This window comes from Dothidotthia symphoricarpi (assembly GCF_010015815.1).
Source record: "Dothidotthia symphoricarpi CBS 119687 unplaced genomic scaffold P153scaffold_1, whole genome shotgun sequence".
NCBI classification, from domain to species: Eukaryota; Fungi; Ascomycota; class Dothideomycetes; order Pleosporales; family Dothidotthiaceae; genus Dothidotthia; species Dothidotthia symphoricarpi.
This window is the reverse complement of record NW_022985008.1, coordinates 623,579-646,508: the sequence shown is the minus strand read 5'-3', so window position 1 is coordinate 646,508 and position 22,930 is coordinate 623,579. Positions and strand designations below refer to the sequence as shown.

Genomic DNA, 22,930 nt, shown 5'->3' with positions numbered 1-22,930 from the left:
TTCCTGCTCTCCCTGCAATGTGACAAAGAAAAAGGTGAAAAGTTGGAAGCCAGCAAGTCAGCAAGTCAGCAAGACGGCCAGATGTGATATAAGAAAGCGCAAAACAAGAACAAGAACAAGACAAGACAAGCTGTGAGCTGCGAGCTGTGAAATAGAAAACGCCATAATCCCCGCATTGCCATCGCGCGCCCACGAGCCGAGATTGAGTGGGCGGATAACGCCAAACGCATACCGATAAAAGGAGAAGAAAAGTGAGATCCGCGTTTACAAAAGGCCGGACCGAAAAACAGGGAAAGTCAGCCCAAAGGCCTCAAAGAAAGCACAAAGAAGAGAAAAGGCACCGCCTTAATAAAATCGCAAAAACAGCTTATAACAACCCCCACACCCAACATCATCGACTCCGCCTCCTCAGCCCCATATCCTCCTGCTGCAGCTGCTTAATAAGATTGCGACTCGCCTCGTCGAGCTGGGGATCAATAACACCCACGCCCATGCCCAGCATATCCAGATTCATGCCCAGCCCCAGCCCCATGCCCAGCTCGAGCTTAATGTGGTGCTGCGAGTCTCTGCGTCTAAAGCCGGGGGTAGATTTGGGAGTTTTGCTCGCCTTGCGGCTGGATGAGGGGGGGTTTGTGTTGGGGGCGCGGTAGGGGCGTGTGGCAGCTGTGGCTGTGGTGGCGGCGGTGGTAGTGGGTGTTATGGGCGGGGGCGGGAAGTCCGAGGCGGTGGTGTACATGTTGTAGTTGTTTGAGGTGGGGGAGGTGTTTGTTGGGGAGACGGGGGAGGAGAGGTGGTGGGTTGTGTAGCCGTTTGTTTGGGGGTGGTGGGATGTGTTGGGGAAGGGTGGGGGGCCTGGGGTGAGGGGTTCGACGCTGGGGCCTTGACGGGCGGGGAAGTCTGCGTCGGTTGTTGGGCTGGTAGTGGTGGTGGTGGTGGTGGTGGGGTGGTATTCGATTGAGGAGATGATTGTGTCGCCGTTGTTGGGCTGGGGGGTTGTCATGTTCATGGGTGAGTAGTCGGCGTTGTTGTAGGCTTGGAGGGCTGGGTCGATGGGCATCATGTCGTCTTCTGGGTCGTGGTCGAAGGTTTGTTGGGCGGCGTATGCGACGTCTTGCAGCATCGAGGCGTTGACGCTGAACTGGTGTGGCAAGGAATGTCGGGTGTGTAGGTCCCCGTTCATCATGTCGCCGTCAAAGGCGGATTCTTGTCGCATCCTCTTAGCTGTCGTCGAATCCTCCTCACTCACACGCCGTTTCTTGGAAGCAGATCCTCTTGGGATGGGGACCTCATTCGCTTTGACGGGGTCAACGTTGCCGTACTCATCGTGTATGCAACGACGCTGCAAGGATTAGCCGACGTCCACTACACTTACGTGGTAATCCTTACCTTGCTTTTGCGACAATCGGCACAGGCCTTGACGCGACCTGACTTGAGTGCATAAGGGTCCCCGTTTGCGTCTGCCATGATCGGGCCGCCAGTCACAGGACCATTGACAGCTGTTATGAGACCATCAACGATGGAGTGGTCGCTGAGGCGGCGCTTCACAGAGATTCCGTACGAGCCAGACAGATCGATCGTGTGCATACCAGGTTTCGATGTGTCGATAAGCTCGTCCTTGTGTTTGCATCGTATCCGTCGTTTCCTGCAAGCATCGCAAGCCACTCGCTTTGGCCCAAGCTGAGATGTCTTCGGGGTGGTAATGTGTGAGCCTGAACTTGGACGCAGAAATCCAGTCAAAGGGCCGTCGAAAGGTAGGACCGGATCATCTTGGTAGAAACTCTCTACGCCATTTGAAAGTTCAGCCTCAGCCTCAACCTCTGGCTCGACCTCTGTAGCTGGAGCCGGAGCTGGAGCTGGAGCTGGAGCTGAGGTTGGAACTGGCGCTGGAAGACCCGGAATCGGGGGATCAGATGCTCGGATACGAGCCGAGTGTCTCTCAGCAGTTCCGCGTAAAGCCTCATTCTGCGAGTCTCGTTCCATCTTCTTCACTTGGGCTGCACTCATCTTCTTTTCGCCGAGCTCTGGTGGTTCGGGTAGGCCGGCATCGGACATTGCCCACGACGGAATTGTTTCATCCCCTCGTTTCCAAGCAATCCACATGGCAAAGCGTTTCGCGAGAATGAGAGGGTCGCCATGACCCTTTGGAATCGATCTGTTGACCGCACTGCGAGTCCTTGACGGCACATCAATCTTGTCCAGCGAGATTAGAACGGTCCTCCAGATATAGTTGAGCACTTCTGTCAGTCCTTCGAGTTCGTGTTTTGAGTAGTATCGGCTGTTGTAGTTTGGTGGGCCCAAGTGCGAGTTGTGGCCAAATCTGTCCGGTTCGCAGAAGATTGGGACAGAGCGTTTGAATGTATGACCACTCTGTAAAAGCTTCTCAACAGATCCTGGAACGGGGTCTTCCTCAAGGTACTTGATGACCGTCAACCACATGATCTTTTGGAAAAATGGGTACCGGAATTGCGCAGCCACTTTCGTGTTGATCTCGATCTCCAAGATCTTGATTTGCATACCATAGTGAATCCGGGTCAGGAAGTTGCCTCCAATAACAAGACTATCTTCGGGAGTCCAAACAGCATGTATCCAGCCCGAGGGAATCAGCATTGTGTCTCCAGGATAGAGATCTACCCGGTAGCACTCCTTGACTTGCTTGCCAAGCCAGTCGTGTCCTTGGTTGGGGGAGAGACACCAGTCTTCGTACTTCTTCAAGTTCTGCTTCGTTGGTGGAATGAAGAAGAAGACCTTCTTTCCCTTCACGATATGGTAGTACACGGACGAGCCGCCAAAGTCGATGTGAAAATCCGTAAAGCAATCGGCGACGGACATTAGACAGTAGAACTGTACTGGTGGTGGCGCAAACTTGTCGTCTTCCCGCCAGACCGAATCTTGGAGGTCCATATCCCGGACAGCTTTTGGCCGGCGAATAAGGCGCCCGAGTCTGCTTCGAGACACCTCAAGACTGATGACGTTGCGTACAGGCTTCTCGCCCTGCTGCTCATAGTAGTCGGCCCATTTGGCCATGGTCCACTTCTTGACCTCGCCTTCTTGTGCCTTGACGTCGATGACGGGAACAGTCTCGTTCGCCCCGTACAGCTCAGCGACGCGGCGGACCGTCAGACCCTGAGGTATGACCATGTCCAGCTTGTCCTGACCCTCATTTGCTACAGTTTCGTATTCGAATTGCATTTCTTGTTCGTCTGTTCGATCGACAGACTCGTCGGTAGGTGTGTGGACGTCGGTTTGCTCATCTACCGGCAGGTACGGTCGAGGATTCAGGGCACCAGGGATGAGGATAGGCTCCTTGAAGCCATTGGACTTTTCGAGAAAATCCCGTGTTATCAATTCTGGAGGCATGCGTGCAAACGTCTCTGGGGTGAAGTCGATGTCTCCATTCTTAAACGCGGCGATGTAGTGGTGCTCAGGGTTGTCGTCAGAGGTTTTGAGAACGCCCTCGTTCAGGCCGGCGTAATCGACAGTGGTATGCGCTCTAATGGATTTACGAACCTCTGGGCCATATTAGAACTGTAACTCCAGCGTGGGTCGATGTGCCTACTAGTTGTTTCGCCGAACTTTGGTCTACAAGGTTCGCAGTAGAACTTGTTCACATCTCGCACCTCCCTCTCGCTGCTGAACCCCGCACAGGCGTAGTGGTACCACTCTTTGCAGCCGTCACAGCCGATCCATTGCTCCCCGTCGCCTACTTTGACTTCAGAGTCAGAGGATTTGCAAGCCGCACAGATGAGGTCGGGCTGCTCGACGGCTGGTTTCTTGGAGGACTGACGGGGTTCCTCAGCGGGTGGGGTCACCGCTGTGATGGCATTGAGCGGAACGGACTGGGCGCGTGCGGGGTCAAGAGGTAGACGGCAGCTTGGAAACTGGGGTTTGGGGGTTGAGAAGGAGTGACGGCGGGGTTGTAGCGTGGTATCGTGGGACAGACGGACTTGGTGTGGCAGAGGGTCGGCGACTTGGGCCATGACAACGTCAGGGTGCTCTGCTGGGAGGCTCTGGGGCGATTGAAGCTGGTCGGGAGCCCCAGAAGCGCTGGTCGGTGGCGCAGTCTTTGGCTTTGGCGTGGACCGTTTCCTCTTGCCGGTGGACGGAGTGCTGCGAGGCCCCCGCGGCTTGCCCTTGGGCCAGCCCTGGTGCTTCTTGGGCTTGGGCTCGGCTTCTGCTGCTGGTGCTGGCGCTGGCGCTGGTGCTGCCTCTGGCGCTTCGACAGTGATGGCCACCTGCACGACAGGCTGCGAAGCTGCGCCAGACATCTCTTCTGGGGGTGTGTATGTGTGCGCGGCTGGCGCGGTCTCGGCTGGAGGAGCGTCGACTGGCTGCACGGGCGGTGCTGGGAGGTGCATGAAGTCTGCGGGCGGCGCGTCTGTATGTGGGACATGGCGACTGGGGGGCTGGGTGGCTGCTGCATACGGGCTCGACGGCGCTAGTGTCTGCTGTGTTTGCAGGAGGGGCAGCTCAGCCGGCGGTTGCTCGAGTGCGGGCGGGTAGGACAGGCTCCACCGCTTTGCCGTCGAAGGGGGCGTTTGTGCGGCGTGGGCCGAGACGGCAAAGTTGAGCAGCAGCTCGGCGTCGGAGATGCGTGGGTCGCTGCCGGGGGCAGGCTGCGGCGCAAAGGGCGCAAAGGCCACGGGGGTCTGGTACATGCGCGTGCCGCTGTCGACCATCTGCTCGACGTTGTAGGACCAGCCCGGGATGTGGCTCGTGGCGGGCCGGGAGTGGTAGTGGTTGTATGGCGGCGACGTGTAGAACTCGGAGCGTGCTCGCTTGGCCGGACGGTCGTAATGCGAGTACGAGACGTCACGCGTGTAGGCGCGGTATGCGATGGGCGAGCTCGCGGCGTGGGCCAGGTCGCGCGCAGGTTCGACGTAGGCGGGGACGGTGGATTGAGATTCGATGGGCGACAGCGGCTCGACATAGGGTTGCGGGGGCGTAGTCGAGCGCGCCTGGGCCTGCCGGTACTGGGCCTTGAAGGTGGTGCCCCTGACCATGGTGTTGACCATGGTGAGGTGGTGCGCAGAGGGGTACGGGGGTGTTCGTTGGCCGGGCTTTGTCTGCACACGGCTGGCTAGGGAGCGACACGGCGATGCGAAAAGGCCAAGCGGGCGGGCGCAACCATGTCCTGGGTGGGCGCAGAGGGCAGAAGAGCGTAGAGCAGTAGTGGAGTGGAGTGAGGGTAGAGTGGGAGAATGGGCGTGGCTGTGGCTGTCGCGAAGCTCGATGTTGGCTGCCGGGGAGAAGTGAACTCCCGACTGGACATAGCCATTGCCATAGCATGCTCGGCCGGCGAGCGCAACACCAGCGTGCAGCCCCGTCTCCCTGCTGGAGGAGAGATTATATACAACACTGCCAGTCTGTCTATCTGTATTTACTCACATCCACCCTCGCCGTCTCCATCGTCTGGCGTGCCTCCCTCCTGCACCCAGCACACCACGTGACACGCTAGCGCTCGGACGCCTCAATCACCTCTCCACATGCCTGGCGACGAACCATCGACACCCTTCTGCCTGCGCATCCAGAAGCCACTCGCTCCCACTCCTTCACAACGCCGAATTATGAGTCGCGGTGGAAAGCTTGCCCCCGAAGTCAATCGGTACGTCTCCCGATGCATCGCGTGCCCGAGGCTGTCGCATGCGGCCAACTCGCATCACCTCCGCTAACGTGTCTGTGCCCTGGCAGAGCTCTCTTCGTAAAGAATCTGAGGTACGGCCGTCCGTCGTCGAGCCTCGGCCGCATGCTTACCGCCGCCCAGCTTCAACGTCACTCCAGAGGAGCTCTTCGATCTCTTTGGCAAGTTCGGCCCGGTGCGGTACGTCGACTCATTTCCTGCGCTGCCTCGACGCCCTCGACTAACCCGCAGCAGCCAAATCCGCCAGGGCATCGCCAACAACACCAAAGGCACCGCCTTCGTCGTCTATGAAGACGTCATGGATGCCAAATCCGCTTGCGACAAGCTGAACGGCTTCAACTTCCAGAACCGCTACCTCGTCGGTACGCACCCCACGACGCCCGTCCCACGCGTCGAGACCACCACACTAACACGGGCGCAGTATTATATCACCAGCCAGACAAGATGATCAAGGCCGCAAACGATCTCGCCGAGCGCCAGGAAAACTTAGAAAAGCTCAAAAAACAACACGGCATTGATTAGCATGAGGCGAGGCCCCAGGAACCGGTGATCTTGCGGGAGACGAACAGCAGCAAATCTCCTGTGGGCCTCAAACCCGATAGCGTACGCTCAACACGCTCTTCGAGCCGCGGCGGCGATACACGCACTTCTTCATCATCATCATCATCTTCTTCTTCCTCTTCTTCTTCTTCGACGGCGACGACGATGACAAACTCGCTGTCAAAGAAGACATCATCCAGACCCACTTCTCCCAACGAATCCTCGACCCGCCCCTGCGACTGGCATGGCGTCAAGCAATCCGTCAAGGGCCTCTGGAAATCGATTATACGGGCTGGCATTTAAAAGAAAAGAAGCATAGAAAAAAAGATGATAATTTCGTGGATTCTGGACTTGGACGAATTGGGGGGCGCAAACAATTTGCAGCATTTGTTTCAAACTTTTTATTCCATGGCGGCTGGTATTGCCCGATATTCAAACTGGCTACCTTTTTTTGGCGCTTTCCTTTCTTTATTCCTCTTCTTTTATTAAATTGATTGTTTGATTGATTGCCTCGCTATTCGCAGGCAGGCTGGCTGTACAGCTATCGATTCCCCTCACTCTGAGACTCAATGCATCGGGGTTTTTTTTCGCTCTCCTTCTTTGACCATGTGATGTGATGCGATGTGATGGGATGTGTTGGCGGTGATAATCGACGTGGACCCCTTGTTTGCGCTGGCACATGACGGGTTAGGGTAGGGATGTGTCGGTCAGGCCTCGGCGAGATGGAAATGTACTTTGACTTTGACTTTGACTTTATTTAATCTAACTGAGCAGTACGTCTCTCGACGCGATATTTCAAACAAAACACCATGGCGCGGTGAATACATGGTAAGCCCATTCAAATCGATTGGTTAGATTTATTCATTCATTCATTCATTCATTACACCATCGTAACAATGCACACGGGATATATAACGCGAAGAAAGAACCCCCATCACAACACCGCCATCTCCGACCAAGCCCCCCACTTGCCTCAGGTCAGACCAGATGCGAAACCCGTGTCACCGCCCATCTCCACACGGCGCGCGCGCCACTCCCTCAGGCCTTCCATTTCCAAGGCGCACATCTAGAACAGCGTGGCGCCCAGCAGCGAACCACCGAGTAAACCAGCGGCAATCGGCAGCCCCGCGCCGCCACCGTATCCGTAACCATATGGCCTACCGTATGGTCCCACGGGGCGCATGTACCGCACGTTGGAGTTGCCGTACAGACCGCCGGCGTAGGGGTTTGGTCCGTAGCCGGCCCTCTGTGCGTACGGGTTGCGCGGAGGCTGGATGTACATGTCTCTGCCCTGCGAGTCTTTGCCTAGAAGCTGCGGCTGGCCCGTCTCCATGGCGCGAATCAGGGCTTGACGCGCACGGAGGTGGGCGAGGTATGCCTGTCGTTCCTGCTCGGCGCGCTGCTTGCGGTGTGTCTCGCGGTCGGTGTGTGTAGTGCCCGTGACCTTGTCTTTTAGTTTGCGGGAGAACTTGTGGATGCCGGTTGGTTGGGGCTGTGTTGCGGCTGGTTGGGTTCGCGCCGGAAGATGGGCCTCGTCGTCCGAGTCCTCGGCCATCAGGTCGTCTAGGGTGACTGTTCGCTTCATTCTGCTGTGCTTCTTGCGCTCTTCTGGGCTCAGTGTGGCGAGGAACTCTTCGTCGTCAAAGGGGTGTGTCCAGATCGAGCGTGGCGGTGTGGCGCTTGTGTTCACGAAGAACTGGTGCTGCGACTCGGGGTCAAAGGACCGCACCCAGCCGGGAGGTAGCTCGCGCATCTCATCCTCCATGGAGCGGCGGCGGTCCATGGGAATGCCATTCCGTTCTGTGCGAGCGCCAGGCCCGTCTGTTGATACCCGGCGGATGGGTTCGGGGTGGAATGAGGAGCTCTGTCCGGCTGAAGAGGCGGTTGCGGCTTCGTAGCTCGGCGGTGGGGCGTCGTGTGTGGACATTGCAGCCAAGATCTGGGCTTCGTGCCTTGGGTGACTTCGATGATGCGCAGGGGTTTGGAGGTTGAAGTCGTAGCACGAAGTAGGATAAGAGAGAGGGGGGGTTTACAGAGAGGACACGGATTCGCAAAGGATGTGGGGTTGTTGTTTGTGGAGCAGTTCAAGAAACATGTGCCTTCCTCATGATGACGTATGGGTGGCGTGAAAAGTGGCGGGGCAGTGGCGAGTGAGCTGTTTGGCGTTCGGTGTTCGGCGTGCGTTTGGAGAGGTTGGCGCTGAAAACAAACAACACCGCACGCGTCGTCTACTCAACCGGATAGCACCTCCGTTTGCCACGGTCAGGCACGAAGGCCTGGAAGAGCCATGTCTCTCCACGGAAGCTGTACGCGGAGCGGAGCATGTGCACTTTGACATGCCGCAGCCCGTTGACTTGGGCAAAATCAGCGAAGTCTCCAGATCACCATTCGAGTTTCTAAATCACATCCTAACAGTCAAGGGTTATGCGTCTAATAGTCTCAGCTCTCAGAGTTCGTTGGTTGCGTTCTACGGTTCATTTCAACCTGAGCGTGACTACTATTAATTACATGGTAGACTGGCAGCCCAGACGCGTTTTGCGATAACGTGTCTTGTTTGATCATGCCTCCATGGTCTACTGAAGGGCTTTTTGCCTGTGATTTGGTCAGAAACAGCTATTTCCCGTCAGCCCTCTTCCTTACCATCGCATGTCTCGAACACACTTTACTCGATTTGCCAACACCGAAGCCTCCACAAATGATCACTCCGTCTTAAACACATTTTCTCCTACATCACAGTACAACGATCTCTAGGATCTCAACAACACCTCGAAGCTAGGTGGGCTTTTTATTGGATCTCACATTTATGACTCCACTCCGATCATCTTTCTCCAGCATACACAGGACCACATAGAGTTTCGTTCACAGTCTTTTCGAAAGTTCACATCCTTTTCTTATGCTGGTGTCACAACGTTGGACGCCATAGATATTTCGAGGCCGAGGTCTGCGTGTCAAGGTCTGGTCACAGGCCCTTCATTCCACACATTCGTACAGTCCACCAAGTATCACAGAACGCCCCAGATGCCCCGCGGGTCGAACTCCGAGATCTTGTGTGCCACCGATTCAGGTACCAAAACACGACTTTTGTGGCTTGTTGTACAGGTAACTACATGCCAGCTGCCCATTCAGGTAACGTGGCCGTCGTGGAAAGACTATCCAGCCACTCCGTATCGTGGGCTGAACATCCATCTACCTAGAAAATCGGAGAAGGCGTTTCTCTAAATGAATGGTTGGGCTAGCTCTTCATATTATTTTTTCAAGGATACCATTTATCAAAAAAGCACTTTCACGTGGCAACTGCTCATTCTATAAGATACTGCTTCAGCAGCGCAAGTTAGATTCTGCACTCTCAACAGCTCTGTCGCTCCAGACAGAGACTTTCTATCTTCTCTCACATACTTCCAGATATTTGCTCGCAAACATGGCAAATCTTATACTCATCCTGCTAGCTTTGACACGGCTTGCACCCGTCCATTGTCTCCCCACTGGAGGGACGGAGCGGGAACTCTACCAACGAGCTCTAACGGTCAACTCGAATATCGAGGTCACCACCTATTACGCCGTACTCACAGATACAGTACAGTCGGCGTCACCAACTGTTTCTCCATCACTCACAGGAGTACGTACTACCTCCAAACTATTGTCTGTCATTTAGGCGAGTGCAAGACTAACACAATCAACAGAGCATTATCACTGCTCTCCCTTCGCATGGCTTCACTCGAGACCCCATCGAGGAACCTGCTACTGCGACGGGAACACCCTTGATCCCCGAGGAGACTCCACTTGATCCCGGCCCAACAGGACTACCCTCAGTCCCAGTGTTGGCAGATGTTTTCCAGCCCATTGCTACCGGAGGACCTGCGCCATTGATATCGTCTCGTGGCGATCACATTATCCAGAAGCAGCACATTGACGATGACAACGTCCCTCTTCAAACAAACAAGTTCTACGCCAACTTCTTCCTTGGTAGTCAAGAAAACCCTGTTTGGACACATCCATACTCACTGATTTGGGCGAAAGGACGCGGGAATACCTGGGGAATGGCAATCAGCCATACTGAACGACGACAATTCGCTTTCGGTCCTGATCAGGAAAGGCCGCAGTACTTCATCTCACCAATGGGCATCTATCACATTGTGTTTTCTGCACAGGAGCTGGGTAGTGAGACGGTGTTATCTGTTGAAGACCTGCAGGCATTTTCGGTATATGCCAACTTAGCTCCGTCTGCCGGATCCCGGACTCTCATGTCCATTCCTTGTGTCCAGGGGATGGGCTACATTACAGCCATCTACAATGATGCGACGCCGGTCTTGAATAGCGGGGTCTTTTTCCGCTCGTTGTCGTACATCGGGTCTCTCAACGGCGACACATACAAGTACGCTATCCAGCTTGAAGATGATTCACAATGGCTCCTTTACGCCACACCGGCCGGATCTGCCGGTGCTCCTCCATTCAATTTGACAGACAGCTCTACTATCACGGGCCCACAAAACTTCGTCGGAACACTCCAGGTCACCAAAATTCCTGCTGGCGCTAGCGAAGGGCAGGTCTTCGACAGGTCAGCTGGTGCATATGCGATAAACACGACTATATCCGGGTCAGTAGATGGATCCACCGGTCGTTACACACTTTCCTGGGCCAAAGGAGGTCTGCAGTCCCAGACCTTGCTCATGTATGCTCTACCGCACCACGTAGAGTCTTTCGACCAAGAGACATCTGCTGCCTTGACGAACATCCAGCTGGTCACGACGACCAAAGGCTTCGCCCACGCTGTTGTCGCTGACAATATTACTATGATCGAACCCGACTTGCCAGTCACCATTGGTTTTGCCCCATGGACCAAGAACTCAAGTGGAGGTGGCGGTGGTTCCGAGAACCTCAGAATCAACGCCGAAGCTCTTGCACTTGTCAACAGTGTTGGATCGGCTGAACTCAGTGAGGACTTCATTGCCCAGACCAGTCTGGATAGCATGTACTACTCGGGCAAAGGTCTCGCTAAGTTCGCTGCGATCATATACACGATGCAGAGCATAGCCGACAACTCCAACCTTGCCGCCTCAGGACTAATCAAGCTAAAAGATGCTTTCAATGTCTTCGTTAACAATACCCAGCCTGAGCCTCTTGTCTACGACACTGTCTGGAAAGGCGTCGTCTCTTCCGCAACATATGGACCAGGCAACAATGTCGGTCTCGATTTTGGCAACACATTGTACAACGATCATCACTTCCACTACGGTTACTTTGTCTGGACGGCTGCAGTTATCGGTCATCTCGACCCAGATTGGCTTACAGAAGGCAGCAACAAAGCCTGGGTCAACACGCTTGTTCGTGACTACGCCAACTCGGTCACTGACAACTACTTCCCATTCTCTCGCTCATTCGACTGGTTCCACGGGCACTCCTGGGCCAAGGGTCTCTTCGAGTCGGCCGACGGCAAAGACCAAGAATCGACATCCGAAGACGCATTCGCGACCTACGCACTCAAGATGTGGGGCAAAGTGTCTGGCGACGCCAACATGGAGGCGCGCAGCAACCTGCAACTTGCCCTCCAAGCGCGCAGCCTCAACAACTACTTCCTGCTGACCTCGGACAACAAGAACCAACCCCCGCAGTTCCTCCCAAACAAAGTCACCGGCATCCTTTTCGAGAACAAGGTCGACCACACGACCTACTTCGGCACAAACGTAGAGTACATCGAGGGCATCCACATGATCCCCATCAACCCCTCCTCGGCTTACACACGCCCCAAGCAGTTCGTGCAGGAGGAGTGGGACATGTATTTCAGCAGCGGCCGCGCTGGCTACACCGCCGGCGGGTGGAGGGGCATCTTGTACGCGAATCTCGCCATCATTGACCCCCAGACGGCGTACAACTTCTTCTCGGATCCGAACTTCGATTGGAGTTGGCTGGACGGCGGCGCGAGTCGCACATGGTATCTTGCATACTCGGCGGCGATGCTGGACGCTGCGAGTGTGGACACGGAGGAGTATGATGTTGGGAATTCGACATCGGGTTGGTCGCACGAGACGGTGCAGGGTGAAGCTTACACCCCGAATAAACTCATTCAATATGAGCATGCAGGCTCGCATGGGGATTCGGCCCCTAAGGTGCTTGGTTGGAAATGAGGCACTGATTATGGTGGGAGGGCATACGATATGATGAGCAGAAGAGATGGGAAACTACACACGATGGAAAGGAAAGGCTAGACCGGATGGGATGGATGGATTTGTTTTCGCCTGCTGTTCGAGCGGTTGACTGACGTTTTAGATGATTTTACGCGCTTTATGTTTACTATAGATTACGGTATATAGAAGTATGATTAATGAATAATGCTACGCTTAGACACGTCTTTCAGTGTTGTGTTTGTGGGACGATATTGAAGATCGTGCTTTTGATGTTCTGGGATGTGGCTTCCGTTCCTGTCAAACTGTCAGAGATGGGTAGGCGCGGCTTCTCTAGTGCTTCCACTTCAGCTGCCCTCAGCTTCCTCTCTCGTATAGCGACACCGCCAACCCCATACTAAGACGCTTCGTGGGGTGACGCGCACACGAACGGTAGAGCATGCAACTCCTGCAGGCTGTACTGCCTTTCTACTGGGAAGAGGTAGTTGTGGCTCGAGATGGGTTGATGTTTGATCTCAGAATTGAGACGTGTTGCGTGGGACTACCGGTACAGCCGCGCAACTAAACCCCAAGACACTTCAAGCAGACAAATACCGAGTGCGTGTGTCGACGCTAGAATTGATCGTCTGTCTTGGGTGGGCGCATGTGATGTAATCGCAAAGGTGCTTCGTCGTCGTCGACGCAACACAAAAAAGTCACCCATCGACCTACCTATTGGATCTGTTGGGGAGTGTTGCGCGTCGATGCTGTCACTCGTCGATGGGACGTTGACTGCACCCATGGACTGCGGCTGGCTGCTGCTCTGTCACATGTCTTGTCCGTGCCAAGATGTCTATTTTTACACACATGGGCACAGCCACAGTCACAGCATGGGTTTTCGATAGTCGTGGATCTTTTGTCGGAAAGGACTTGGTTCGATGAGACTGTCATGAGTTGCAGTCAGAGGGCGTAGTTGAACACGCCTGATGATCTCAGCCTGTCACCTCCAGGCCTCTAATAACAACGTGTACGGTACGGGTTACACACAAAGAAAGTGCGCTGCTGGGTGCGGAAATGTGTGGCGGGTCGTCCGGCCGTTGGGCCTGGTCTCGAGCGAGCAGGGATTCGCTGAGTAGGGCAGGGTACTGTACCATTCTTCAGCTCCTGCACGCGCAAGAGACATGGTTGGCGCAGTCGCGGAACATGGCGCAACCTGACATGACAGCCTCTGCAGTTAAAGAGAAGTGTTTGCTCAGCTTGCGCCGGCCTGCTCTGTCGCATCCATCAATCTGTAACGGTTCATCCGGGTGTTCCAACATCGACGGTCATCCTTCAGGCACTGATAAGCTCGACTGTACCACCATAAGGTCACTGCTCCACGCGTCTCGGTCCAATCAAGATCAGCGCCCCTGTCGTGGCCAAGGTTTCAGAGCAGCCCCAAACCCGCCCTGGTGCATTTTCCCCTTCTCGACTCCAGCTGTCACCACACCACTCGCTCGGCGCCCTCGCTGTTTGTCTTTCGTTTCACCATTGCCTCCTCCACACGCCTCCAGCATCTTCCTGGACCTCGTCTTGCCGTAGCCTGCTAGAGCCCTTGCCGACGAATCTGCACAAGGCACAGCGAGGTTGAACCTGCAGCCGCGCATTGTCTAATTGTGCCCGTTTCTTTGTGCTTTTTCCCACGCCCGTCTCCCAGACGACCCACGCCATCGCAGCCCGCATTCCTACCGTACACATACCTCGCATATCGAAACCCGCCCCAGGGACCGCCCGCGGGCGAAGGTCAGCAGCCATGAGGACGCACACGACATACTCGACCATGCTCGCGCCCTTCCTCCTACTCGCATCGGCGCCACTGGGCGCACTTGCCAACGATGTTCTCAAAACAAACGGCTACAGCTCCTGCTTGGACGGAGCGTCGGACATCACAGTCAACAAACTGAACATTGAATTCGACCGGTCGACCAAGAAGGTCAAGTTCGACCTCGGGGGCACCAACTCGAAGGAGCAAAAAGTCAAGGCTACAATTGTGGTCAAAGCATACGGAATAGAGGTCTACAACAATTCTTTTGATCCTTGCGCGGACGGCACCAAGGTGGACCAGTTATGTCCCGGTAGGCTCCATTCCCGACTGATCAACCCGGTCGCGACTGACATGTAGCAGTGCCCGCCGGTAGCTTTGCCGCAAGCGGAGAACAGAGCATTCCCGACGAATACATCTCCCAGATTCCAGCCATTGCCTTCACCGTCCCCGACATCGACAGCCAGGCAACCATGCAGCTCACGGCTGTGGACGGAGGCACAGATCTTGCCTGCATTACGTCACAAGTCAGCAACGGAAAATCGCTTTCGACCTCAGGCGTCTCCTACATTGCTGCGGGTATCGCAGGCGCTGCCCTGGTAGTTAGTGGTCTGTCTGCCCTTGCAAGTGCGGGCCATGCCGGCGCTTCGTCTTCCAGTCCTACCTTTTTCGATGTCATGACCTGGTTCCAGTCCATGGCACTGAACGGCATGATGAGTGCCAACGTTCCTAGCGCCTACCGAAAATGGTCCAACAACTTTGGATTCAGTGCCGGAATCATCTATTGGGAAGGCATGCAGAACACCATCGATGGATTTCGCTCGAAGACGGGTGGCAACCTTACCGAGAATAACGTCGACTACCTCAAGAACGCAACTCTTGTTCACACCAGTAGCAAGCGCAGCCTCGACACTGTCTTGCTCTGGGCTCGTGATGAACTCAGCACCAACGTCAACGGAACCGGAGAGGACTCTACAGTAGCAAGCCAAGTCGTACACCAAGTCAAGGGAATCCAGAGTTTCGTTGAAGAGTACAGGATTCCGAACGGCAACGCCTTCATGACCATCCTACTTGTCGTCGCCATTGTCATCGCCTCCATCACCGTCGCAATTTTACTATTCAAGGTCATTTTGGAGACTTGGGCTTTGTTCGGCAGCTTTCCTAAGCGTATGACCAGTTTCCGCAAGCGATACTGGTGGACTCTTGCCAAGACGCTGACCAGCTTGGTTCTCCTTTTATACGGTATCTGGGTCACATACTGTGTTTACCAATTCAAGAACGGAGATTCATGGGCTTGCAAGACACTCGCCGGTGTCACATTGACTCTTTTCACAGGTGTCCTGGCCTTCTTCAGTTGGAAAATTTGGAGCATCGCCAACAAATTCAAGAAGCTTGAGGGTGACGACTCTGCTCTCTATGATGACAAGGAAGTCTGGCGCAAGTACAACAACTTCTACGAGAACTACAAGAAGGGCTACTGGTGGCTTTTCATTCCGGCCATCGTTTACATGTTCTCTCGTGGTTGCATCATCGCGGGCGCCGATGGCCACGGCCTCGCCCAAGCTTCTGGTCAATTTATCGTCGAAGCTCTCCTTCTCATCCTGCTGCTTTGGGCCCGACCATACTCTCTCAAGTCCGGTAACTGGATCAACATTATCATCCAGGTTGTTCGTGTGGTCTCGGTCGCTTGCATTTTGATCTTCGTTGAGGAACTGGGCATGTCGCAGACTACTCAGACTGTTACTGGTCTTGTACTCGTCGTTGTGCAGGCCGTATTGACGGGTGTGTTGGCTATTCTCATTGCTGTGAACGCCATCATCATCTGCTGCAAGGAGAACCCGCATCGCAAGAAGAGGAAGGCAGCTGGTAAGTCTTTCCCACCTCTCTCAAATGAACTCACGCTAACAATATCTTCAGAAAAAGCACGCGATCTTGACAATCTCACTCCCCTGGATGCTCGCAACTCACTCCTCATGGACCCCCAAGATTACAAGCGCGGCTCACTGCCTTCCCCATTCGGCCCTCGCTCAGCCGGCTACGACGTCGTCCCGCTAGCAGACCAACACACAGCCTACAACAACCGCCAATTCTCCGAAGACCGCGGTCACTTGCTCGTCGACGCTTCCACTTTCGGCCGCACCGCCTCGCACGACCGAAGCATAAGCCGAGACAGTAGCAGGAGCCCACCGCGCTTTTCAGACCTCGAACACGGCCATGAACAGCACACGGAATACAACCCTAATGCGCCATGGCAGCCCCAGCAGCAGCAGCAACGTGGCAATCCAGGAGGATACGCGTACTAGATTCTCGATACCCTTTAGAGTAATTTTACATGTTCTGTGCAGAAAGATAGCGAGAGAGAGGATGAGAGAGAAGGGACTGCTGCAAAATCCGGCCTCCTTGATTGTGGCTGTGTGCATCTATCTATATGGTTTTCTTTTTCCTTTTCTCCTGGTTCTATCAGATCTCATTTGTTGTTGTCTATTTTCTATCTTTCTTTTTTTTTTGCTCCCTCCCTCTCTTAGTGTCGTATGGCTTGGCATGGACATGGCATGGAATCGCATGGCATGGCATAGCATGGCATGTAGTGAATTAGCTCAAACTGGTCACATAGCGAATACCAGGTCCTGAATTCTATCGATTATACGAAGGCTCTTACTCGTCCTTTTTTTTCTTCATCTCCCTTTTTGGTGGTGGGTGGGTGGCTGAGCGCGTAACTACGGTAGATTGTAGAGATGGTTGTAATTTTATGAGCGCTGGGGCCTGGGGCTTCGCGGGTGTGTTATGTTCTGTAGTGTTGTGTTGTGGTCTACTTTGTATGTATGGATGGATATGTAGATGGGACATTGAAGGGGGGGTTGGAGGTCTTGCTTATGTATGTATATATGTTCTCTTCACATGTACGCCGTGTTCCGAATTGTTGAGAGGATGCGCTTACTGAATGCTCGAGTGTGTTCTAACTCATAAATCTTCCACATGGAATGCATCGTCTTCTCTCAGTCAGACTACTATGGCTCAATGAACGGCTACGTCTACCCTACCCGTCCGCACACAATATCTCCAGGACATCAGAGCCTTGCCCTACCCTGCCCTACCTTGCCTCGCAAATCTCATCTCGCAATTTCTGCCATGCACACAATCTCCAGGGGCGGGTTTCACATCGTTACTCACAAACCCGGCACTCAATCTCGCTATATCGGCAGATAGAGTGTTTCTTCTCCACTCCCCATCTCTGGAGATCGGGATTTGGATCGGGATTACAGAGCAGGGTTATGATTTGAGTTTTTGTTATTGTTTGTTTTGTCAGGTGCAAGTATTGTGTTGTATTGTATTGTACTATGTGCATGCCGCTCGATGGGATGAATGGTATGTGCAAAGTAACGCGGTGATAGATACTTGCTAATACATACGTGTTTGCCAGCCACTTTTCAGCGCTGAACAGGATGTAACCTCACCATAAGCTCCGGCTTCTCCCAAAGCGAAAACACCTTCTGCCCCTTCATCCAATCTGTTTCCTTGTCGAGGAGTTCGAGGTCGAAATTGAACAGCACTTTTGTGAGGATGAGGCGCATCTCTGCGTATGCAAGACTAGTAGATGTGTCAGCTAACTGCTATCCGTGTATACCTCATGACACATAGAGAGAGGGGGGGAGAGGGATGTGCAACTTACTTCTTGCCCAAACAGTTCCTCGGCCCAAACGAAAACGGATTCAACGTCTCGCGCTTATCCGCCTCGTACCGCTCGTCGCCCATCCACCGCTCCGGCACAAACGCATCTGCGTCCTTGAAGTTCCGCTCCGAGTGGTACGCCGCGTACTGCGAGACACTCACCGCCGTGCCTTCGGGGATGAAGTGCCCGGATATATTCCCGCCGCCGCGTGGGACGAGGCGGGGGAAGCCGGCGGGGACGGGCGGGTAGCAGCGCAGTCCTTCCTGCAGGCAAGCGATCATGTAGTGGAGCTGGTTGACTGCTTCGACCGTGATGTCCGAGGCAGACGTGAACCTGCTGCGGATTTCGTGTACGAGCTTTGCGTACTTTTCTGGATGCTTGAGGAGCAGGTAGGTGACGCCGGAGAGGGTGGTGGCTGTTGTCTCGGAGCCCGCGACGAGGAAGACGATGGCGTTTGCGTCCATTTCCGGCCTTGTCAGGGCTTTTGCGTCGCTGCCTTGGTTTTGCAGGATGAAGGAGAAGAAGTCCGGGCGGTCGGTTTCTAGCTCCAGACGAGTGGAGACTTTGTCGTGCACCATTTCGAAGAAGTTTTTGCGCATCTGCATCGTCTTGGCGATTTTGTTGTTGAACATGTTCCGCATCTTGTCGTAAAAGGCTGCCACGGGGTACTTTGCGCGCGTGGAGAGGAACCCAAAAGACTTGAGAAAAACCAGTACCGTATCGACCCAGACATGGTACTTGTCGTCGCGAAGACAGTACAGTGGCTCGCCGAAACTCAAATCGCTGATGACGTCGAAGGTTGTGTAGTTGTACCAGCGCACGATGTTCATGTCTTTTTTCTCTTGTACGTGTTCATCCATGCGGTGGACAAGCAAATCTACATACCCTTGAATAAGCGTTTCCTGCTGTCGCAACGCCTTCTCACTGAACGCGTGCGACAAATTTCTGCGAATACGCGTGTGGTCCTCATCAGTTGACTGGATGATGGAGTAGACACCGGCGACAGGGGGTGGAAACCAACTCCGGTCTTTGAGGTACGAGCCAGTGTTCTTGTGTTTACCGGTTCTGAATCCGTAAATATCTTGCCATGCTGTGTCACCGGAAGTAAACCTAGATTGAGAGGAAAGTCAGCCATGGTCCTAACAGTACCTTGAATCAATGATGCTACTTACGAAACTTCTGCCGGTGCTATTCGCACGGCGTCTCCATACTTTTCATGCAACTCTTGAAGCCATGAAACAACGTTGCCGCAGCGTGCGTTAACTATGTATGGAATACCGGATACGCGTGAGAGGAGAGGTCCCGGGATATGTTTAAGTGGATGGAAGAAGATGTTGTAGATGGCGGTGTACACACCATACAGGACAACCTGACTATTGTTAGTGACAGTGATGGGATTTAAGGTGGAGCCGAAAGAGAATCAAAGGACTCATGGTATACACTTACTGATGCGAGAAAGAGCCCAACTGAGGAACTGATGCCTGCAAGACTGGATAATCGGAAGCCTTCCGGGGCGTTAATTGTCGGATGCGCCATGATGATTCTCAAAACAATCGTAGATCTCAACTTGAGGGGCGTACAAGCTACGATACTCCACAGTGGCTACTGTCCTTATATATCACCTCTCATGTATGTAGGGTTCCTAGTTAGTCGAACCAGCGCAGTCGTGTCCAATAACTCGGGTGCGATTCGGGTCTCACATCAGCACACGGATGTGAGCAGAGAGGCTCCGCTCGATTACCTACATGACGCGTGTCATTTTCTGTGTTAGGGTTGATGATCAGCATACGTCGATATTTCCAGTAGTGGTGAAAAAGCGTTGACAGGCGGCTAATCCCGGTTGCTCCACTGCGTAATGCGAGGATCGCTAGTAACATTGCCACTTCTCGACAAGTATATACCTATAGTCGACCAGGCACATGAGCGGTAGCAATATTATCGGATACTAAATCTATAGTGATTCGCCAGGTAGGTGTTTAGATTTGCATTCGGTCTTTGCGACGCTCCGAACTCCGTAAAGAGCCTTCGGTTACTCGGCAACCTGGAAATAAGCTCCCAATACTACCTAATATTGAGCGCGCCAGTAATCATTTCTTATGAGTAGAACTCCTCCTTGCAGTAGTCGGTGTTGTGTCCCCTGCTACCCATTCTTGCTAAACTATTTCCCGCTTTTACGCCCGGTTGAGAGGAGACACACTCAGGAGAATCAAAGATGCCAATCAACACCCGCTGAAAGACTCCGGGACGTTTGCGGGCTGGTGATTACTGTCCTATTTTAGTGCTCACTGCGCTAGGGACCTTGACCAATCTCCTCGACTAGTCTTGTCAGCTCTATTTGAGTAAATCGCCTCAGGGAGTAAGACAAGTTTGAACTCTGAACCTTTGGTTTTTGTGTGGTGTCCATCAGAATGCTACAGAATACGACAAAATAAGAGAAGGTAATAAGCTCAGCTATGCGTGTTTAACGAAAGTGGTGGAAGTAGCTTGCCCAGGCTCAGCGATGCTGAGCAGATCCGGTACTCTCTGATGTTGTAGTAGTGCACTCACGCCATCATCCAGGGAGGAAGCTCCGAAAGACTGTGTGTGTACATGAGGTGACCACGCCTAATCAGCAGATGAGAGCTATTGGGGTGAGAGTATGGCTGTCACAGTCTGGCAGGGTTAGTAGCTCCAGACCCATGATTAACCTTCAACTGAGGAAGCCAACGAGGGTTCTGAGACCGTTGAAGCTTGCATATTGTTCCAGCAATCGCATCATATCTCTTGCATTCTGCCTGCTTATGTGGGTTTATGTCAGACCTAACACATCAGGCCGCCCTCGCTCGATTTGCTAGGCATGTAAGGCCTGATATGCAAGATCGTGTCCGACGCCTACCTGAGTAGCTCCCAAAGCTGGCCAAATCAACACCCTCGTTGCTTGTGTCGCATCGCAGGAGACCACCAATATCCTACAGTCGACGCTAGGACTTTCATGTCTCATCTTGTATTTGTCCGCCGGGTGGAGGTCGAAGGACTATTCACGATTAGCGACGCTGACTCTGCGCAGGGCGATAGTAGTGCTTACCCTGCTTGTGCAGTGTTCCATGTCTGCACGAATGCCCTGAATCTGTCAGCACTTCTCTCCCTAGCCTTTGCGCCTCAGCAGCATCCTTACTTCTGAGTCTTTTCCGCATATTCCTCAGCGCTAACTTCCTTAACCCCCACTTTCGCGCCATCCTTCGTGAAGACGACGTTCTTCTTCTCCATCTTGCGCGCGCCGCGCTCGGCCAACTCGTTCGAGTATATGTAGACCTGCAGTCGCGCAAACGTTAGTCGAGGCCTTGGAAGCAGAACACTTATATCTAGAGTAGTGCGCAGTTACCTGGTAGCCCACCCATGCCGCGCCGGCGACAAGCAAGAACAGAATAACCAACGGGACCAGATTTCCCAATGCGCCCATCTTGAGGATGACGTAGGGATAGGCGTGAAAAGTGGTGCGGGGTAGTGAGTGTGGGTACGTAAATGAACTCGAGGATAACAGAAAGATCGAAGAAAGAATTAGCTGACGCGACCGCTTATAATGATCTCACAAGCGCTATCGTCGTGGTTTGGTCTGTCGCACTTGAGCGGGCCAAACGAATTGCAGGGGCGCGAACGGGCCGTTGGTTCGCCATCCCCGACCCGTTGAGACAACCACATACGACAACTTACTGATAGACAGATTGACCGAGGTTGACATCAAACCTCATATTCATATTTCAACCTATTTTTCGAATGTGCTAACAAAACCGATTATGCGACAGCTGTGGGTAGAGGATGAAGAGCAATACATAACTTCATAGGGTGTGAAGGTGACGTGTGTATTGAATTGGTACCAAGATGCAACCAATCTAGGTGTCTTACCGCCAGAAAAGTTAAGGTACATTGTGAGTGTCTTAACGGGACTTGATATGGCGCTGGTCAATCTTTAATCGGTCCTGACGGACATGTTCAAGAGCTTGTGAGAGCTTCTTCACTTTCAACGTATTCGAATCTAAAATATGAAGCCGAATATGGACTATCCATTCATAGCTCAACATCGTAGGAATTTTAGTAGCATTACAAGTAAAGGAAGTAAGAAAATTTCCGTACACCACCGGGAAGACATAGTCGCCTCGCATTCCAGACTGGGTAGCATAAGGATTTGGGACACTACCTCTTCAACATATCCTGTTTCCTCGATTCATAACCGATCGACGCAATTCGTTCTTCAGCAATTTCCTAATCCGCTATATTCGTTATTTCTTCCAACCAGATCTTGTCAATGTGTTCCATCGTTTGGATTCCAATCCGGTTCAGCAAGCTCGAACCCACTCTCTGCAAAACCCGGTGCCACCGTCGTACCAACTAAAGTCCATTCCCCAAGACTCCTAGCTCTCTGCCACTGGTTACCTAGAATTACAATCTGAGGTAATTGATTCTTGAGGATATCGTCACCGAGGATCTTCTGCTGAGTCGCCGTGCCGTTGTTCCAAGACAGCTCGAGCGTAAGGGGAGCACCAGCCTGATACTATCAGCTACGAAGCTAGTATGCACATGTTGGACTTACGTAGTGATGCCAAATCTCTACAGCGTCGACCTTGTGCCAGTACGATGAACCAACCTTGCCCTCTAATAGGTAGTAGATGGCGGTTGAGTATGAGCGATTGTTGACGGTGCTGGGGTCTTCGAATGTCTCGATGTAGTATCCTTTTTCTATGTTCGGTACGAGATTGAGCTTCTTGATGATGTCTTGTGCGCTTACGCGTTTCGAAAGCACTGCAGGCACATGAAACATCGATACCGCCAGTAAAGCCGACGTGATGAGACGCATGATGAGAACAATATCAAGTGAATAATACTAAACTCAATTGACAAACGTGTATCGCTGCAAAGTCGCTCGTCGATTCTAGGGAGATTTTGGAACGTCCTGAGAAGGACGACAGCTGCTGAACGTGCATTTAAGACCGTACCTGAGAGTCACTATAACTGTCTAATGCAAGCAATCTACAACTTATTGGCTAACGTAACCCAGTCGCATGGGTCTATGCACACTGCAGGCGGCCCTACGATCCTTCAAGTTTCGAACCTTTCCTATCCCGACTACATGTCTACTAGGATCTGGCTGACATTTCTCAATTGCGAAGCAGCGAGTTAGATCATGCTGGCTCTGTGAGAAGAGGAAT

At 53.3% G+C, this 22,930-nt stretch overlaps 9 protein-coding genes across 9 annotated transcripts; 4 read left to right on the top strand and 5 right to left on the bottom strand.

Annotated features, from left to right (window-relative positions):
- Positions 1-391: 391 nt before the first annotated feature.
- P153DRAFT_278420 (uncharacterized protein) lies at positions 392-5,000 on the bottom strand (the record flags this gene model as incomplete). Its single annotated transcript, XM_033662952.1, has 4 exons — positions 392-1,339; positions 1,387-1,779; positions 1,879-3,509; positions 3,557-5,000. The coding sequence occupies 4 exons, from the start codon at positions 4,998-5,000 to the stop codon at positions 392-394; spliced, it is 4,416 nt and encodes a 1,471-aa protein (XP_033528971.1).
- Positions 5,001-5,483: 483 nt separating this feature from the next.
- On the top strand, positions 5,484-6,160 carry P153DRAFT_279225 (RNA-binding domain-containing protein; the record flags this gene model as incomplete). The annotated part of the gene is made up of 5 exons (XM_033663006.1): positions 5,484-5,602; positions 5,689-5,712; positions 5,762-5,818; positions 5,873-6,000; positions 6,060-6,160. The coding sequence occupies 5 exons, from the start codon at positions 5,484-5,486 to the stop codon at positions 6,158-6,160; spliced, it is 429 nt and encodes a 142-aa protein (XP_033528970.1).
- Positions 6,161-6,933: 773 nt separating this feature from the next.
- On the bottom strand, positions 6,934-8,279 carry P153DRAFT_362340 (uncharacterized protein). Its single transcript, XM_033667113.1, has one exon. The coding sequence runs from the start codon at positions 8,103-8,105 to the stop codon at positions 7,245-7,247; it is 861 nt and encodes a 286-aa protein (XP_033528969.1). The 5' UTR covers positions 8,106-8,279; the 3' UTR covers positions 6,934-7,244.
- Positions 8,280-10,342: 2,063 nt separating this feature from the next.
- Positions 10,343-12,691, top strand: P153DRAFT_362339 (glycoside hydrolase family 81 protein). The gene is made up of 2 exons (XM_033667112.1): positions 10,343-12,594; positions 12,644-12,691. Exon 1 carries the CDS (start codon positions 10,420-10,422, stop codon positions 12,298-12,300), a length of 1,881 nt encoding a protein of 626 aa, XP_033528968.1. The 5' UTR covers positions 10,343-10,419; the 3' UTR covers positions 12,301-12,594; positions 12,644-12,691.
- Positions 12,400-12,768, top strand: P153DRAFT_5121 (uncharacterized protein). The gene has a single exon (XM_033673249.1). The coding sequence runs from the start codon at positions 12,498-12,500 to the stop codon at positions 12,696-12,698; it is 201 nt and encodes a 66-aa protein (XP_033528967.1). The 5' UTR covers positions 12,400-12,497; the 3' UTR covers positions 12,699-12,768.
- A 1,300-nt stretch (positions 12,769-14,068) lies between these two features.
- P153DRAFT_279222 (TRP-domain-containing protein) lies at positions 14,069-16,380 on the top strand (the record flags this gene model as incomplete). The annotated part of the gene is made up of 3 exons (XM_033663004.1): positions 14,069-14,390; positions 14,438-15,943; positions 15,995-16,380. 3 exons carry the CDS (start codon positions 14,069-14,071, stop codon positions 16,378-16,380), a joined length of 2,214 nt encoding a protein of 737 aa, XP_033528966.1.
- A 1,044-nt stretch (positions 16,381-17,424) lies between these two features.
- Positions 17,425-19,641, bottom strand: P153DRAFT_362337 (cytochrome P450 monooxygenase-like protein). Its single transcript, XM_033667111.1, has 4 exons — positions 19,194-19,641; positions 18,920-19,116; positions 17,748-18,857; positions 17,425-17,665 (listed from the first exon to the last, which is right to left on the bottom strand). The coding sequence occupies exons 1-4, from the start codon at positions 19,281-19,283 to the stop codon at positions 17,506-17,508; spliced, it is 1,557 nt and encodes a 518-aa protein (XP_033528965.1). The 5' UTR covers positions 19,284-19,641; the 3' UTR covers positions 17,425-17,505.
- A 1,063-nt stretch (positions 19,642-20,704) lies between these two features.
- On the bottom strand, positions 20,705-21,239 carry P153DRAFT_362336 (uncharacterized protein). The gene is made up of 4 exons (XM_033667110.1): positions 21,109-21,239; positions 20,902-21,038; positions 20,812-20,847; positions 20,705-20,760 (listed from the first exon to the last, which is right to left on the bottom strand). Exons 1-4 carry the CDS (start codon positions 21,184-21,186, stop codon positions 20,724-20,726), a joined length of 288 nt encoding a protein of 95 aa, XP_033528964.1. The 5' UTR covers positions 21,187-21,239; the 3' UTR covers positions 20,705-20,723.
- Positions 21,240-21,664: 425 nt separating this feature from the next.
- On the bottom strand, positions 21,665-22,681 carry P153DRAFT_362335 (uncharacterized protein). Its single transcript, XM_033667109.1, has 2 exons — positions 22,315-22,681; positions 21,665-22,269 (listed from the first exon to the last, which is right to left on the bottom strand). The coding sequence occupies exons 1-2, from the start codon at positions 22,576-22,578 to the stop codon at positions 22,027-22,029; spliced, it is 507 nt and encodes a 168-aa protein (XP_033528963.1). The 5' UTR covers positions 22,579-22,681; the 3' UTR covers positions 21,665-22,026.
- Positions 22,682-22,930: the final 249 nt, after the last annotated feature.